Source organism: Trachemys scripta, chromosome 18 (genome assembly GCF_013100865.1).
Source record: "Trachemys scripta elegans isolate TJP31775 chromosome 18, CAS_Tse_1.0, whole genome shotgun sequence".
In the NCBI taxonomy this organism is placed as follows: Eukaryota; Metazoa; Chordata; order Testudines; family Emydidae; genus Trachemys; species Trachemys scripta.
This window is the reverse complement of record NC_048315.1, coordinates 5101371-5118902: the sequence shown is the minus strand read 5'-3', so window position 1 is coordinate 5118902 and position 17532 is coordinate 5101371. Positions and strand designations below refer to the sequence as shown.

The following is a 17532-nucleotide window of genomic DNA, read 5'->3' as shown; positions in this document are numbered from 1 at the left end:
ACCAGTGTGGACATGAAACTGAAGCCTAAAAAAACAACTCCTGGTCAAGAGGGAGAGAGATACAGGTCTCTGCCCAAGAAAGGTGATGATTAAGGAGCCTAGAGTGTGCACCCTTGGTGGACCAATGAGGAGGAATACAGGTGCAGTTTCCATGAACAGTGAAACATGTTATTTATCTTCTCAGCTCTGACTCTGGCATTGAGGCAAAAATTGGTACAATTCCTGACCTCAAGTCAGTGCTCCAGTCATGCTCTCATGGAAGCTTGAGTCTGCTCAATCACTTTTCTTCCCACTCACTCTACAAAGAGCAAGTCCTACCCAAGAACTGAGATGGTAAATCATGACCTGATAATTTTAAAACCTTGAGCAAACATTTCCCATAGTCTGGCAGAGACACTAAATAAAGTAGATGCTTATTTAGAATCCCACTTTTTTTTAGTTGCATGATTTTAATCGAGAGCCCAGGTCTCCAGTTAGGCTATCCTTGCTGCTAAATTATATAACAAGGTTCAAAATGGCTGTATGAACTGAACTGTGTGCAAAAGTGTCAAGGTTACATTTACTGTAGGAACTATAAGGCAGACCTCAAGCAGACATTGTACAGTTTCACCCTAGTATGGTAGTTACATTGCTGTGGGATCCAAGCTAGGAATTCCCTGAATCTATGTGCTGAGTAACTTTCTGTTCAATTTCAGATGGTTAGAAATTCAACTTTTCCCTTGCCTTTCTGGGAAAGGACAATCTATTTGAGTTACAGTAGTCTGAATTATTTCATATGTCAAGTCACTCCGCATAAGGAAATTTAGTAGTTATTTTTATCTTGAGTAACTGGAGGGTCAAAATGAAAGCCTAAGCAAGTTTGTGTCTGTATTTAACATGAAATATAACAGTTCCTTCTGAATATTTTTCCAGCATTAGTTTCATAACCTTTTGTCCCTCAGTCCGTAGGAGACCGCATACACAAAACTTCAATTGCTTTTAAGATTGATTTTCCAAGTCAATATTCTTGCTTGTTACCAAAGAACTGTTAGACAGCTGGAGTGGCCTATGCAAATTGTTTTACAGAGTTGTATCACCTGGATAGGAAAAAGTGATACAAGTCAACTTGTCAAGCTTCCCAGATCACCAAGGTTGTGTGTTAATCCAAAAGTGAACACGAATTCACTCCAAAGGCTTCTCCCTCCCCCCCCCCCCCACATTAGAAGGGCATGATATAGTGTCTTGGACCTGAAGTGTTCCACATGAGCAAGGAGTATAGTGATTAAGTTGAAACATTCCACCTGAAGAGGGAGTGTCATACTCACTGCATGATTTACCTTAGACACACGGCCAAGTGCAAATACTACCGTAAAAGCCACACCTTCCTAAGTAGCCATTCACATTTACACACACCTAAGATATATCACTCCCTTACTACAGGTATGTGCTAAGGTTGCAATTCATTTGTTATCTTCAATTGTCTGCAGAGCTTTTATTTGAAAAGTCTTCTCTTAGGTGAAGATTACAGGATGTTTCCTCCCATCCACCCCACACTACTCCTGAGCTAAACTACCACAACTATGGTGTTATGATCAGTAGAACCACAGCACTCATACTCTAATTGAGCACTGCAATTGCTTGCAACATGAACAAGAACTTTGTTATGGTACTTGCCTAAAGCACTTCCCAGATAGTGAACGTGATTACTTTTGGGAACTTGACCTGTATTTCACCTCTGCCTGAAGAGATGCACCTTTACTTCAGTAGGATTGAAAAGTGAAGATGAACAGGAATATTTTCAGGTTAATTGAAATCTGAGATTAGACAAATGCACTGCTGTTCACATCTACCAAATGTAGATGTCAGCTTCACTGCATTTAATTCAATTAAAGTCAGACGTGTCTTTTTCTGCACTGGTCTTAAGGTTACCCCTGTCTGGATAGACTATGGCCCTAAACTCAAAAAAGTTTACTTGTTTTTAAATTCTGAGTTATTCTATTTGTAATGGTTAAGTCTTGACAGATGGTAGTCATCCCAGTGAAGTCAGGGCTTAACCACCACAAGATCCAGGCAGATTTACCTTAAATAATCATGGCCAAACTGTACCATCTGCCAGAAGTAGTGCTTCATGTACTAGTGTTTTCGATGCTGGTGCCACAAGATACGAGTGTTATCAGATTGCATTTAGGTTTGTTAACAGCAGACATAAGTAGCAATTTAACTGTCAAGCTGGAGCCTAGTTCTGTTGGTTTAGAACTGGAATCTTTGAAGTCCAGCTATTACACAAAACTTGTCCAAGCTTTAGATGTTCACCATGGCAGCTCAGAGAGTAACTAGTTTGATTCTATTGGTATTTTCCCATAGATCATGAGGAGGAACATTCAAGCTCTGATGGTGAATGCATCTAAAAACAATGAAGGTTCATTGACAGATTAGTATGTTCGGGTCATCCCTAGCCAGCTTTCAGCCTATGCCGTACTTCTGTATAGTCAACATGGAGTTCCAGCTACTCTAATTCTACAAGTGATGAATAGGAGGGGAAGAAAAGCCAGCTTTGCCTAGGTCTGCCTAACCAATAGTAGCTAGGGACTAACTTCACAGCCTTCAGAACCTTCCTATATGTGCCAGTATCAACAAACTCATGTAGGCCAGGTAGGACACTTGTTTCCATAAGAACTGTAGTGGGATAGTAAATATTAGAGATCTTAATATTGCTATGTGTCAGTAGAACTTATTGGTAGATGGCCAAGCCAAAGGCACCCTTTCAAATGCTTTAAGGGTAGGTCTTCATTACCGGCTGGATCAGAGGGCAGCGATCTGAGAGGGAATGTAATTTGTGTTATTTTGAAATACTGAAATACTCAAAAGCTTGTCTCTCACCAACAGAAGTTGGTCCAATAAGAGATTTTACTTTACCCACCTTGTCCCTAAACTGCTAAACCTCTTCAAAACATGCAGTCACACAGCTTCTCACACAGAATGTGTTACTGCCTACACTGAGTCATTAAGATTTAATCTTATGTGGGCTGGGACAAATTTTAATCACCACTACAAGATGACCCAAAAGAAAATCCTATTTTAAAGGAACAACTATGATGCAAAAATGATTATGCCAGCCTTGGTCTGATGGTTGGATTTTAAAGTTGAATTTGGGGGCAGATCAGGAACCTTTTCTTCACACTTTAGTTCAGCAAAACACAAGTTATTAACACAATGTGAAAAGGAGGTGGATATAAAGAGTGAATGGATCTCTTTACATATGGTCTTCACATATAGCACTGCAGTTGTGCTGCTGTAGATGAAGATGCTACTACACGAATGAGAAAGCTTCTCCCATCAGCATAGTTAATCCACCCAAGAGGTGGTAGCAATGTTGACAGGAGAATCTCTACACTGGGGGGGAGAAGGGGGGGGGGGAAGAGAGGTGTCAGTAATACGGATATAGGTCTGTAGTGTAGACCTGGCCTTAACTCTCAGGGGTCTTACTGAAAACTTTCTCTAGTCCCCATTTAAAAATGGGGACCTCCAGGGCAGAGTATCTAGCTATTGACCAGTCACAATGCAGCTTCTGTCATAAATAACTGAAGCTGCAATCTTATTATTAAAGTGAGAAATCAGAACTTGTCTTTCTTCAAGAAAGTTTCCAATTCAGTCTACCTTGGAACTTAACATGGATGCCCATGCTAGTGGGTGCTGAGTGCCTATCCAAATTACAAGGGATACACATGAGAAAAGATGGTTGAGGTAATATCTTTTATGGGGGACCAGTTTCTGTTGGTAAAAGACAAACTTAAGCTTACATAGAGCTCTTCAGGTATACACAGTGCTTTCTAGTAGGGAAAAAACTTATTTCAGTCCTACTTTCCATGAAGTTAGACCCCTGCTGGTGACTAACATTAAAACTGTAACCTGCAACAAGATAGTCTATGATTCTAAGTGTATCAGGATTGGAAGGGACCTCAGGAGGTCATCTAGTCCAACCCCCTGCCCAAAACAGGACTAATCCCCAGACAGATTTTTGCCCCAGATCCCTAAACAGCCCTCTCAAGGATTGAACTCACAACCTTGGGTTTAGCAGGCCAATGCTCAAACCACTGAGCTATCCCTCCCCACACTTGTTCAATTAATGATTATTGAATATCCCTAGAAGTAATTTTCCTGATTTTTAAAAATACCTGTCAAATCTACACTGAAACTTAACCCACTATTGTTATAAGCAACTCTGGAGATTATGGTTATCAAATGAGAAAAAAGTTCACTTTGTGTAGATTCAGGGTCATTGCCCATTTGTCAGCAGGTAAATTCAGAGGCTGAGACAGTATTTGAAGTTATCTTGAAAAATAGTAAACTTAATGTGAAGGTAATATCCCACCAGAGGGAAGGTAGAATTACACTACACTGGAAGACTCAAATCTGTTGCTTTAGTTTTTTAGCTTCCAGGGGAAGAATTGGGAAAAGAATGAAGGTTAGCCTAATTTAGTCATTAGATAGTCACTTCAGAAACTAAATAGGGGATGTGAAAAATTACTTCACAGCTTAAATTTTACAGGACATCTTGCCAACTCTGAAAGTATAACCACTGATTATTTCATAAAGTAGTTATAGAAACAAAGCATCATAAAGTTATAATGCTGCTTCATAAAGTTCTGGCAAGAGCAACTGCTGTTCTGCATCCAGTCTGAAGTTAAGTTCATGTTTTTAAAAACAGAACTGAAGGTTGGAGAGTTCAGCTAAATTGAAAGGTGTACCTAAAGCAATTAATTTTAGATTATGGCTTCATCTGAATGCACTATTGTAAGAGTAACAGCCATGGTAAGTGAAAACTATTCAGTAGTAATAAGTATGACAGCCTTTACTGTGATGGACAGTGCAAGTATCTTGAATATTTTACCCCACACAAAAAAATATCCCTCATTTTTATTAGAGCAAATGTATGAAACCTGATGAAAAATGGGCTGACAGCAGTAACTGTTGCATCCTTCCTGAAAAGTATGCTTTATGACAGAATTTGCTGAGCTTTCATCAAGCTTTCCCTGCTCCCCTACGGCATAAAAATGCTGAGAATGCAGTATTTCCTAGCTTCAACACTGAACAACAGGATATAAGCCATTGTTCTTATAGCTGAGAGAAATCCCCCTCACCCCCCAAAAAACTGGTTTATCTACAGGACTAGGAAGCCAGACCAGCCCTGGGAACTGAAAGATTTGTAATAATTTGTTTTTAGAGGGGTTGTTAAGATTTTAATTTTCCTAAGGAAACAGTGTTACCCTGAGTAATTATTCTAAGTGTCATATAGCCAATTCACATTGTAGATTAGACCACAACACTGAAAATTCAAGGGACAGGCTTAAGGAAGCCTTGCTGGCACTAGTTTATCTTGTGCTGCTTGAGTTGAGAGGTTCAGCTTTACTCCCTTATGTTACAGAACGTTTAATTATCTGTGGTGGCACTCGCCAGAATGTAGCTTTCTAGCAATTCTTGTTTTAAGAGTTGGTGCTACACTGTTGTCTGTTACCAGTACAGTTAGAAATGGTTTTGGAAGCATAATGTGACATTTTTCAACCACCACTGTGACTCATACACTAAGTTTTAGTCATACAGAATGGACAGTCCTGTGTTGCATTTGCTGCTTCTCCACTAGAAACTGCATTTGGGCAAGTCAATTGGGGGGGAGAAACACACAAAGAATTTAAAAAAAAAAGTCTTAAGAGCACTCTTAGAACACTTGCTAACAGCTGAAGCTTCCTTGTGCTAGGATATCAATGATCTGCCTCAGCAAATCAGAAAGGACTGTTATCAGACCACAAAAACTAATTTAATTATGTATCAGGACTCAAGTAACTCATCCAAATTCCAAGTTCATATGTTGGTAAGCTGTAGTAGCTAAAAAGCTAAATATTTAAAGTGTTATTTCCAAGATTCCAACAGTGTAGAGACAGTTGTGAAGTAACCATTTTACATGACTCAGCTCTATCCTTGTCACTTTCAAGGCTCCCCTAAGTCCCTTCCTTAAGTTCATACAGCTACAGTACAAACTTGAGATCCCAAATAAGATGGCAAAACAGGAAATTCAAAGTCAAGATCTACCTCATGCTACTATAGCAATTATTGCTCCACTCTTACAGCACCATCTCTCAATATGCAACAGGGATGGCATTTCAGCTGGAGCTTATCCAGCTTGTTTTAGTACATACAGAGGGTATAGGTCATTTGAAATTCACATAGGCACACTGAAAACAAGTTTAGCCCTCTACCACTATTACTCAACTTTCCATCTGAAAAACTCCACACTGAACTGTAGGCTTCCTTCCCAGCTGCATTGCTAGACATTCACCTATTTAGAACAAGCACAGTTTTGCTACATTACTCTATTATAAGGCAGTTTATACAAAATATTGTATAGCTTAGTCTCCAAAGGTTTTGGAAACTTTCAAAACATTGCTTTAAGACATTAATGGGTAATGCAATAGCATTACATCAGAAACATGCAAGCACTTAGGCTCTATTTTTTGGTGCTTAATTCATCTACTTATAAATCCATCTGCTAAAGTAATGAAAGCGGGGGGAGAGGAGTGAGGGAAAATCATCCCCCATATTCAATAGTGGTGTAAAATGCTCTTCCCAAATAAGTCAATATTCATACTTGTCCAATGTTACTTAGAGATCACTCATAACTTTGTAGGTTATTCTGAAAACGAAGTATTATGGCGCTTAAAAGTGAAGAGCAAGTTCACATCTGGGGAGAGATCACTACAAGTTCTAATTATGCTTAAATTAGAAGAAAAAACCCACCCACAACCTTAGTTTCAGCCCCAATTTTCAGTTTTGTAGCAAAAAACCTGACAGCAGGAAAATATACAATACAGTGTCCTCAGTCAGTTGCATTACTTGAAAATAATGCTATATAGTTGGACCAATTTGCTTAAAGACTCAGTAAATAAAGATGAAAAGTAAACTTGTTAAAATAGTATCTGTTAACTGCAATTCTCTTTGGGCCAGTAGTTCTGAATTATTTAAATAAATTACATACATGTCAATCCTCCAAGTAATTTGACTGTTATTAATACCAGTATTAAAGATTAAAGTGTTGAGTACTATTATCCCAGCATGTCCTTTACATTACTAACCCAATATCTAGAAGAGGAACATTCACTAGAAAGGTCTAATTATTTCACTTTCCTTTGTGGACAGCACATGTTAGTCAATAACTGAAACCAATCACAGTTCCTCTATGAATGGTAACAAGGGCACATGTCCTCTCTCCCTCCCCCCCAACTATTTTCTAATTTCTGCTAGATTAGTTACAAACCTCACTGACTAATTACTTTGAGACCCACTACACTTTACTTGTTTTTACTCTGCAAATAAGATTAGGCAGAGTGTTGACAGTTCAATTTTAGATTAAATATTGAATGAGGTGCACAGTATATTCTGTAATAAAGTCTTAGAAATATAAAGCCTTGCTCCTACAGCTATTCATCTTGAGACACTGGGAGAGGCAACCTGTCAGTATATAGTAGAGCCATGCTCATCTACATAGCCACCAACATAAATCAGAAGTAATACTGCAAGAAGATTTTAAATATTGTGTACAAATAATTTACACTTGCATCATAATGCAATTTGATCATTGGTTTTACTACTGAAATCTAAGGGTCATTTAAAGCCCAACTCCTATTTAATTGTCTCTGGTTGCTAATCCATTGGCATAGCAAGAAAACAAAATTATACTTTCAGAACATGCTTCAATGAATTGCCAGACACCGCCAGTGTGCACATGTTTGACGGTACCGAAGTACCTAGACCAATGACCACAGCATTCTGTTACTTAATTTTTGGGTCCCCCCCAGAGTTCAGGAGTTGAATGTTGTCAGATAATAAAGTTCTACCAGAAGACAAAGGTGTAAGTCCCTTGCAGATGTATTTCTGAAAATTATTTTTATCTAAAATACTCTAAAGAGCACATACGAATTTAGGCTGTGCACTTCAAATGCTCATTAAGCCATTTATTTCAGCTCACAGCACTGTAGTCCTAAAGGAGACTGCAACCGACCGACCAACCAACTCGCTCCCAGTAATACAAGTAGCCACTGATGGGAACATTTGGTAATTCACAGTGAGCTGTTATTCTGACAGTCTCCTCTGGGAGGAAATGACCCCAGTACCACAAGCCTTTATAAGATGTATTAAAGCAATGCAGCTAGTACACCTACTGCTGTGGAGTTCACTAGATTACTACTACATATCCAGGCTAGGAAAGGGAGGCATTAATATTAGTCATTCCACACTGGGTGCTAGTACTAGCACCCAGATTTTCAGGAGCACTCAGTATTTTGAGGGCTGAACTCTTGAAAGATCTGGCCCTAGAGGTCCATCAAATTGCTTGTTCAATCCTATTTACAGAAGTTCTAACAGCAAACGCAATTTTTAAAAATCTAATCTAAAAAAGATTTTAGCCATCTAAAAATCAGTAAGACAGCTTGATGGGGAGGAAAGAGGATTTGAATAGTTTCAACAGGGCAGAAATACAGGATGTTCACTGACTTTCAGTATTACTCATTGAATCTCTTCAGATATGTCAAAGTATAACCTTTATGTATACACAGTGTGTTAGTTCATTTGTAAGAACATACTATACATTTACCCTACTACTGTGGGGGCCATTTGATAGTTGTCCATTAGAGCTCCAGGAACAGGGCTAAGAGGAGTCCTGATGCATAGTGAACTCAGAATCACATGCATCTGACAAAGTGAGTGTTCACCCATATGTCTGTTAGTCTATAAGGTGCCACAGGGCTCTGTCGCTTTTTTACAGATCCAGACTAACACGGCTACCCCTCTGATACTTGAACTCAATGTTTCACTTGGTTGGTTTCCACACTTGAACATTTTCTGCATGCACGATATAGGCTAGTGAAGCAACTCCTATGCATTAAGAGATCCATGAAATTAACTTAATGCTTGCCATCTGTATATCCAATCTCTCAAGGAAGAACTGTTAAGCCAATCAATTTTTGCATCCATAACGAAGGCTTCAGTTTGAACTATAATATGTACTCTCAGAAAGTCAGTTATAATGCATTAATCACAATTTGATTATAGTGTCCTCCAAGTACATAGGACATAGGAGATGGAAGTGTTGAGAGTCTCTGGGTTAGGCTAAAAGGGGTAAAAAACAAGGGTGATGTCATGCTAGGAGTCTACTACAGGCCACCTAACCAAGTGGAAGAGGTGGATGAGGCTTTTTGTAAACAACTAATAAAATCATCCAAAGCCCAAGATTTGGTGGTGATGGGGGACTTCAACTATCCGGATATATGTTGGGAAAATAACACAGCGGGGCACAGACTATCCAACAAATTCTTGGACTGCATTGCAGACAACTTTTTATTTCAGAAGGTTGAAAAAGCTACTAGGGGGGAAGCTGTTCTAGACTTGATTTTAATAAATAGGGAGGAACTCGTTGAGAATTTGAAAGTAGAAGGCAGCTTGGGTAAAAGTGATCATGAAATCACAGAGTTTGCAATTCTAAGGAAGGGTAGAAGGGAGAACAGCAAAATAGAGACAATGGATTTCAGGAAGGCGGATTTTGGTAAGCTCAAAGAGCTGATAGGTAAGGTCCCATGGGAATCAAGACTGAGGAGAAAAACTGAGGAGAGTTGGCAGTTTTTCAAAGGGACACTATTAAGGGCCCAAAAGCAAGCTACTCTGCTGGATAGGAAAGATAGAAAATGTGGCAAAAGACCACCTTGGCTTAACCACGAGATCTTGCATGATCTAAAAAATAAAAAGGAGTCATAAAAAATGGAAACTAGAACAAATTACAAAGGATGAATATAGGCAAACAACACAGGAATGCAGGGGCAAGATTAGAAAGGCAAAGGCACAAAATGAGCTCAAACTAGCTACGGGAATAAAGGGAAACAAGACGACTTTTTATCAATACATTAGAAGCAAGAGGAAGACCAAAGACAGGGTAGGCCCACTGCTTAGTGAAGAGGGAGAAACAGTAACAGGAAACTTGGAAATGGCAGAGATGCTTAATGACTTCTTTGTTTCGGTCTTCACCGAGAAGTCTGAAGGAATGCCTAACATAGTGAATGCTAATGGGAAGGGGGTAGGCTTAGCAGATAAAATAAAAAAAGAACAAGTTAAAAATCACTTAGGAAAGTTAGATGCCTGCAAGTCACCAGGCCTGATGAAATGCATCCTAGAATACTCAAGGAGCTAATAGAGGAGGTATCTGAGCCTCTAGCTATTATCTTTGGAAAATCATGGGAGATGGGAGAGATTCCAGAAGACTGGAAAAGGGCAAATATAGTGCCCATCTATGAAAAGGGAAATAAAAACAACCCAGGAAACTACAGACCAGTTAGTTTAACTTCTGTGCCAGGGAAAATAATGGAGCAAGTAGTTAAGGAAATCATCTGCAAACACTTGGAAGGTGGTAAGGTGATAGGGAACAGCCAGCATGGATTTGTAAAGAATAAATCATGTCAAACCAATCTGCTAGGTTTCTTAGATAGGATAATGAGTCTTGTGGATAAGGGAGACGCTGTGGATGTGGTATAGCTAGACTTTAGTAAGGCATTTGATACGGTCTCGCATGATATTCTTATCGATAAACTAGGCAAATACAATTTAGATGGGGCTACTATAAGGTGGGTGCATAACTGGCTGGATAACCGTACTCAGAGAGTTGTTATTAATGGTTCCCAATCCTGCTGGAAAGTGGGGTTCCGCAGGGGTCTGTTTTGGGACTGGCTCTGTTCAATATCGTCATTAACGACTTAGATATTGGCATAGAAAGTACGCTTATTAAGTTTGCAGATGATACCAAACTGGGAGGGATTGCAACTGCTTTGGAGGACAGGGTCATAATTCAAAATGATCTGGACAAATTGGAGAAATGGTCTGAGTTAAACAGGATGAAGTTTAACAAAGACAAATGCAAAGTGCTCCACTTGGGAAGAAAAAAATCAGTTTCACACATACAGAATGGGAAGAGACTGTCTAGGAAGGAGTACGTCAGAAAGGGATCTAGGGGTTATAGTGGACCATAAGCTAAATATGAGTCAACAGTGTGATGCTGTTGCAAAAAAAGCAAACGTGATTCTGGGATGTATTAACAGGTGTGTTGTGAGCAAGACACGAGAAGTCATTCTTCCGCTCTACTCTGCTCTGGTTAGGCCTCAGCTGGAGTATTGTTTCCAGTTCTGGGCACCGCATTTCAAAAAAGATGTGGAGAAATTGGAAAGGGTCCAGAGAAGAGCAACAAGAATGATTAAAGGTCTTGAGAACATGACCTATGAAGGAAGGCTGAAGGAATTGGGTTTGTTTAGTTTGGAAAAGAGAAGACTGAGAGGGGACATGATAGCAGTTTTCAGGTATCTAAAAGGGTGTCCCATAAGGAGGAGGGAAAAAAACTTGTTCACCTTAGCCTCTAAGGATAGAACAAGAAGCAATGGGCTTAAACTGCAGCAAGGGAGGTCTAGGTTGGACATTAGGAAAAAGTTCCTAACTGTCAGGGTGGTTAAACACTGGAATAAATTGCCTAGGGAGGTTGTGGAATCTCCATCTCTGGAGATATTTAAGAGTAGGTTAGATAAATGTCTATCAGGGATGGTCTAGACAGTATTTGGTCCTGCCATACGGGCAGAGGACTGGACTCGATGATCTCTCGAGGTCCCTTCCAGTCCTAGAATCTATGAAAAAAAAAAAAGTGGCTTTTGGCTTGTAAAAGATGTACTCCTTTCACAATGGACTGCCTCAGAAGGAATCAATGGCCTTGTCCCATCCACACCAGCTAGTCAGATAGGCTAGCTGAGGCAGCCATCTTAATTTTCAGAAAATGCTCATTCTCCAAGGAGACTCAGAATCTCAGTGTATGGGGATACTGGCTACTGACTAAATGATGATTAGGTTTTACCTGAACGTTTATCATACTGATCTTTAGACATGTCTGAAGCTACTTTGCTACTTCTGAATTGGATGGTGGTTGTTCTATCCAGATCCATGGTGCCAGCCACCATAAAAGGCAAGCATGTTATACATTTTAAAGCTTTACAAGTGCATTTTGCTAGTCTATTACCAAAGGTTGTTGCCAGGCACATGTTTCCCACTGTATCTTAACCAGAAAGATTTCTCCCTCCTCCCCTCCCCCAAACATTTTTAGATCAATTGGCTTTTGGATTCATAAAGTTGATTTTTCAAATGAATAAAAGTATCTTAGTATGTGAAATATGACACTGCGAGACTGTACCCCACCAAAACTGCTTGAAGGTCATACCTGGTAATGTGTGGAGCAAATTTACTTAATTCAAGAAGTTTTGTTTCTAGAGTTTGCTAACACTAAAAAAAACCCACAGGTTTCAGGAGTTCCCTCTGATGTTTTGGCTCCTATTGCAAAGTGTAGAATAAGACACCCCCAATATAAAGCACAATACAGGGCAACTCAACTAAGTTTTGGGAAGAATTTTTAGACTGATCAATAATGTTTGAAGTTTGGGAATGAGAAAGTTAAACAGCTACAGGAAACCATTTAATAGTATCTCAGAAAGATGATACACAAGAAGCCTTGTGTATCCAGATACTATGGCTAGCTATTCAACTGAATGCACAAGTGCAGTTTGCAAGTATAACTGTAGAAGCTATATATTTAAGGATAGGGATCAATTTTTGGACTGAACAGTTCAGCTCTAGAGTAGCATACCGGCATGAAACCCAGTTAAGAGTTCTTAACATGAGCAGGTAGGTTTCATTTGTCACTATAGTGTGACGGTGGGTCTCATGCATAGTTTGCATCTTAAATAATATATTATAGATCCATTTTCTACAATAGCTTAATACAGGCTGATCTACCTGGCACATAAGAGAAGTTATTCCAACTTGTTCCCCCCCACACACACACAATCCTTACTACATATTGAGTTTGAAGCAATCCAGTCATTTACAGTAACATTTTTGCCTTTAATTAGAAAGGCAATTCCATTGTTCAAAGAGTATTTTAAAATACTTGTAGTGTGAAATTAAGATGCACACTCAATGATTTAAGTGCTACTTGACTTAATCCATGAGTTTGCACAGGGCTTAAGTTATTTTTCCATAGACTATTAAAAAAAAAAAAAATCAGAAAAAGTAGTTCTCAGCTGGTTCACTTGGAATTTGAGTGCACTTTGTCTACTCAGTTTCCTCATTTGTTTTTCTTGCTGTGTAAGAGATCACTTTGAGAGTGAAACTGACTGTAAAAGCTAAGATTAGAGGGACCTGGCGACAATTCTTAAGCTGATAGGGCTTCAGTTGCTAGTGTTCCTTTGAAAAGGTAACTAGAAATGAAACAAATGTAGTCAGTTCTAGGTTTGACTGAGCCATACTATTTCTTTTTAAGCAACTGAATCTTTCCATATCCCCAACTTGCATGTGCTGACTTAGAAGTTTCCTTCCATTTAAGGGACAGCCAAATTATGAGAATCCCCCCCCAAAAAAAAAAACTTCACAAGGCTTCAGAAAGCTAATAGTGCCAGGGTGCCAGCTCAGTTATTGTTAAGAGACCACCATACAAGGCAAATCTGAAAAATTTTGTTGAACAGTATAATTTTGTGCAGTCTCCTTCACAAGTTCTTTGGCATGAAGACAAATCACTGCATGACAAATGTTGGGGGTGCAGTCACCCTTCCATTACAGCAGGATTCCCCTAGACCCCTCCCTACATTTGTTACTCCCAAACGGGTTTTGTTTTGAAATTGTTAGATCTTAGTGTTTCAGTACCAGGGCATATGCTAAACTTCAGTTCATTAGGCTACATAATGTGCTGTGTATAGCATATAATCTCTGAAGAATATTAAGGCTATTCTGTTCTTTAAGAGATCCTTTAACCTAGAGAGGTTACTTTTTAGTACACTCAAGTTATTGCTTATCAGACAGAAATCCACAAGTTACTTTTATCAAAGACCATTTGACACTACACTAACAGGGAGGAAAAAACTGTAGCTTATGCATTTATCGGCCTACACTGCCACAGTTATATACTGCTGTAACTTCCATGGTATTTCTAATTGCATGGTTCTTCCTGGCACAACATTAGAAGCTAGTTCTCTGCAAGGAAATGAGATTAATCCACTACTGCAGTAAGTGAGATTACACCTTACACAACCATTAACACCACCACTATAGAAAGATAACATTGGCATCCATGTCTCACATCTAAATAGACAGTAACACAAAGTTAACTTGTATTATGTCATCCATTTTGTAAAGCTCCTGCAAAACAAAGTTTAGCACTTTCACTTGGTTTTAACCCAGAGAGAGACTTGCTCCTAATATGGAAAGAGGAACTAAGGCACAGAGGGATCTTCTCAGTTTACCCCTCCCATGACACTGCACCGCCCAGCAGGTGCTACTGTAGGCCTAGGCCCAGGCCCAGCCTCGCCCACACAACAGGTTGAAGTACACTACTGTACTTCACAGAGAGAAAAGGAGACACTAGAACAGAATCACAGTAAGGAGAAAACCAAACTGCTCTGTTTCCATGGGATCTTTAAGCACATGCTGGACCTTGGACTTTAATCAGGCCTTTATATTTTTATGGCACTAAAACATGTACCACCTTTAAGAAAAATAAAAGGCAATAAGGGCCTGAGAGAAACACCCTATTTGAGAGAGATCTGACCACCGGTAGCTAACAGACTGTTTAGAGGAAGGGACAAACTAACGAGGGATAAGGGAAGATTCAGCATCCCTGTGTGCCACTAAAGCCATTCCCCGGGCCAGTGGGGAGTCAAGGCAGCTGTGTAGTCGTCAGGGCCGGCACCCCCACCACTCTCACGCTCCAGGGAAAGGTGCCCTCTGGAGCCCGAGGGTTGCTGGTGCCAAAGGGGGATGGACTGAGGCAGGGGCTGGGTGAGCAGTGCCCAGGGGCAGCGGCAGCCCTCCCACGCTCCTCCCGCTGCAGGTGCGCCTGGAAGCCGAGGGAGAGCTGGGGCCACAGCCCTACAGCGCACCCCTCCCCTGACAGGAGGGGAGCGGAAGGCCAAGCCCTACAGACAGGGCAGCTCCCGGCGCCCGAAGGTAAGATCTGAGCCCTGGGGGGGCCGTAACCCCCACAGGCGGGCGCCCCTCGACCAGCCCCTCAGCGCCCCCCGCCCCGTGCCCCCTACCTGGAGATGCTCCTGGAAACGGATGGGCAGAATTTGAGCCATGGCGGCAGCGGCGGCGGGTGGGGGCTCCAGCCCGAGACCGGACCGGGGAGTCTCCTCAGGGGTGCCGGGGGTGAAGGGAGGCCGGGGCGCAGAACCGCAATGGCGGAATGGGCCAGGAAGGGAGAGAGAGAGCCGTTCGATCCGGAAACGGCTCCTGCTGGCGGAGTGATACACGAACTGAGGGAGCAGCCGCCTCCTCACCTGCCGGGACCCCGCATTAACAGCGCCGGCCAGGCGGAAGAATCCAGAGGACGGCGGTGAAAAGGTACCGGAGTATCCAATGGGAACGGCGGAGGGATCCCCTACCGGAAGGGACTATTTTAGGACTCATCACTCTTCCCACCCCCGGCCTTTTTTTTTCTGCCACATCATGCGACTGGGGTGCGGATGCGTCATTTCCGTTCCGCGCTCCAAGGCGGGCGCCGGGGTCACGTGATGGGGGAGCCACCGGGCAAGGTGACCATCCCGCTGGGCTGCCACCGTCACATCTCAGCCCTCAGTGACCGTACGGCCGCCACACACCACCCTTCCGCCCTGGGCGCCTACCTACGGGAAGCGCTGTGGTCTAGGGGTCAGCGTACTACGCCTGTGCACTAGGGTACGGGGTTCGAATCCCTGGTCTGCTATTAGCCTAACTATCAGTGACCTTGGACCATCTCCTGTAAGGGGGCTTTGAGGAGCGGGGCCTCGCCGGTCTTTGGCAAAGCGCCTCTTAAAAGTCCTAGTGTGGGAGCGTCCTCGAAGCACATAAGAGCCTTATTAACACCAGCACTTAAGGGGCAGCTTGCTCTCATGTAATCACCCCCCTGTATAGTGTGTTTATTTATTTATTCTTCAATGTAGGAAGGGCATCCAATACACACCTGAACAAAGCATGCAGCCACATCAAATTCAATGCTAAAACAGGACATCCTACATGGTGCAAAACCCTGTACTATTGCGAACTATTATTCAAAACTCGTGAGTCAGGCCCCAAATCATAAGAGGCTACATTAATTTTTTTTTAAATAATATATTTGGGATTCTTTTTATTTGATGATTTTTAACATTTAGGATTCATATTTTTAAGCTTGTTATCAGTCAGAGTTAGCAATTTACTTTTTTTTTTTAATGGAAAGAGATTCTCACATAATCACACATCTCCATAAAAAACACTGTCACACAAGTTGGCAATAGTGACGGAAGAGTTACCATACTCGCTAGCCCCGTATCCATTCTCAAACAGTGACAAGTAGCAGAACTTCAGGGGAGTGTACAATATAGTGCAATTTTTGAGAGACCCACCTGTTTTCCCTTCCTGACTTCTCACAGTCAGAGGTTTAAGGTCACCCCGGGCATGGTGTTCCATACCAGACCATCTTGGCTAATAGCCATTGGTGAATCTATCCTCCATGAACTTACCTAGTTCTTCTTTGAATCCAGTTATACTTTTGCACATCACAAGGCAACGAGTTCCAGAGGTTAATTGTGCATTATGTGAAAAAGTACTTCCTCTTGTTTGTATTAAACATGCTGCCTATTAATTTCATTGGTTGACCCCCTGCTTTTTGTATTGTGGGAAAGGGTGAACAAAGACTTCCTTGTTCATTTTGTCCACACCATTCATGATTTTATAGACTTTATCATATCCCCTTCGTCGTCTTTTTTCTAAGATGAATAGCCCTACTCTTTTTAGTCTCTCCTCATGTAGAAACTGTTCTATACCCTTGATCATCTTTGTTGCCTTTCGCTGTAGTTTTTCACATATCAGTCCAGAATTCAACCCTTCCCATCCTGACCCTTCAAGCAAAGGTCAATCAGGATTTAAAAGTGAGATTATACATCATGTTCTTCAGGTCAACAAACTGCCTGAGGTTGGCTCCCTTTAAAAAAAATTAGGAAACCATCCACATAAAAACAAGCATAAAAGAGCAAATTAATTCCTGGTGTAACTCTAATGCAGCCAGTGGCGATAGCAGAGGAACTAGGCCCAGATACTTAGGCGGCCAGACCCTTCAATATAACCAACTATTGTGATTTTCTCATGAGACTTGCAATCTTTAATATTTTTACTAACGTTACAGCTCATGGAGTCACGTAATTACATACAAATCTCAGGTTTTTCTTTTTCTTTAATTTAAATTTCAGGACCTCATGGTTGCAGAAAAAAATCGTGAAAATATTAATCCTAGAGGCTCAAATCCAGAAGGCAAATTGAAAAGAAAAACACTTTTTAAAATCTTATTTTAAATCAATCTCCTATTTTTTAAGGAGGGCTGGCTCATAATTTTTGAACATTTGGAGTTGATAATAACGAACCCTGCATTGTTATGAGATTTAGCCAATGAATGAGTGTAAAGCACTTTAAGATCCTTGG

General features: G+C 41.0%; 1 protein-coding gene across 2 annotated transcripts in view; it reads right to left on the bottom strand.

The window, feature by feature from the left end:
• CLTC (clathrin heavy chain) overlaps positions 1 to 15417 on the bottom strand; it is a 53976-nt gene extending 38559 nt beyond the window's left edge. Inside the window, exon 1 of one of the 2 annotated variants that reach the window (XM_034752227.1) lies at positions 15135 to 15417. In XM_034752227.1, coding sequence (XP_034608118.1) covers positions 15135 to 15176 — 42 coding nt within the window. In that variant the 5' untranslated portion in view covers positions 15177 to 15417. The remainder of the gene's footprint in view (positions 1 to 15134) is intronic. The other variant, XM_034752228.1, reaches the window with a different exon arrangement.
• Between the last annotated feature and the right edge of the window lie 2115 nt (positions 15418 to 17532).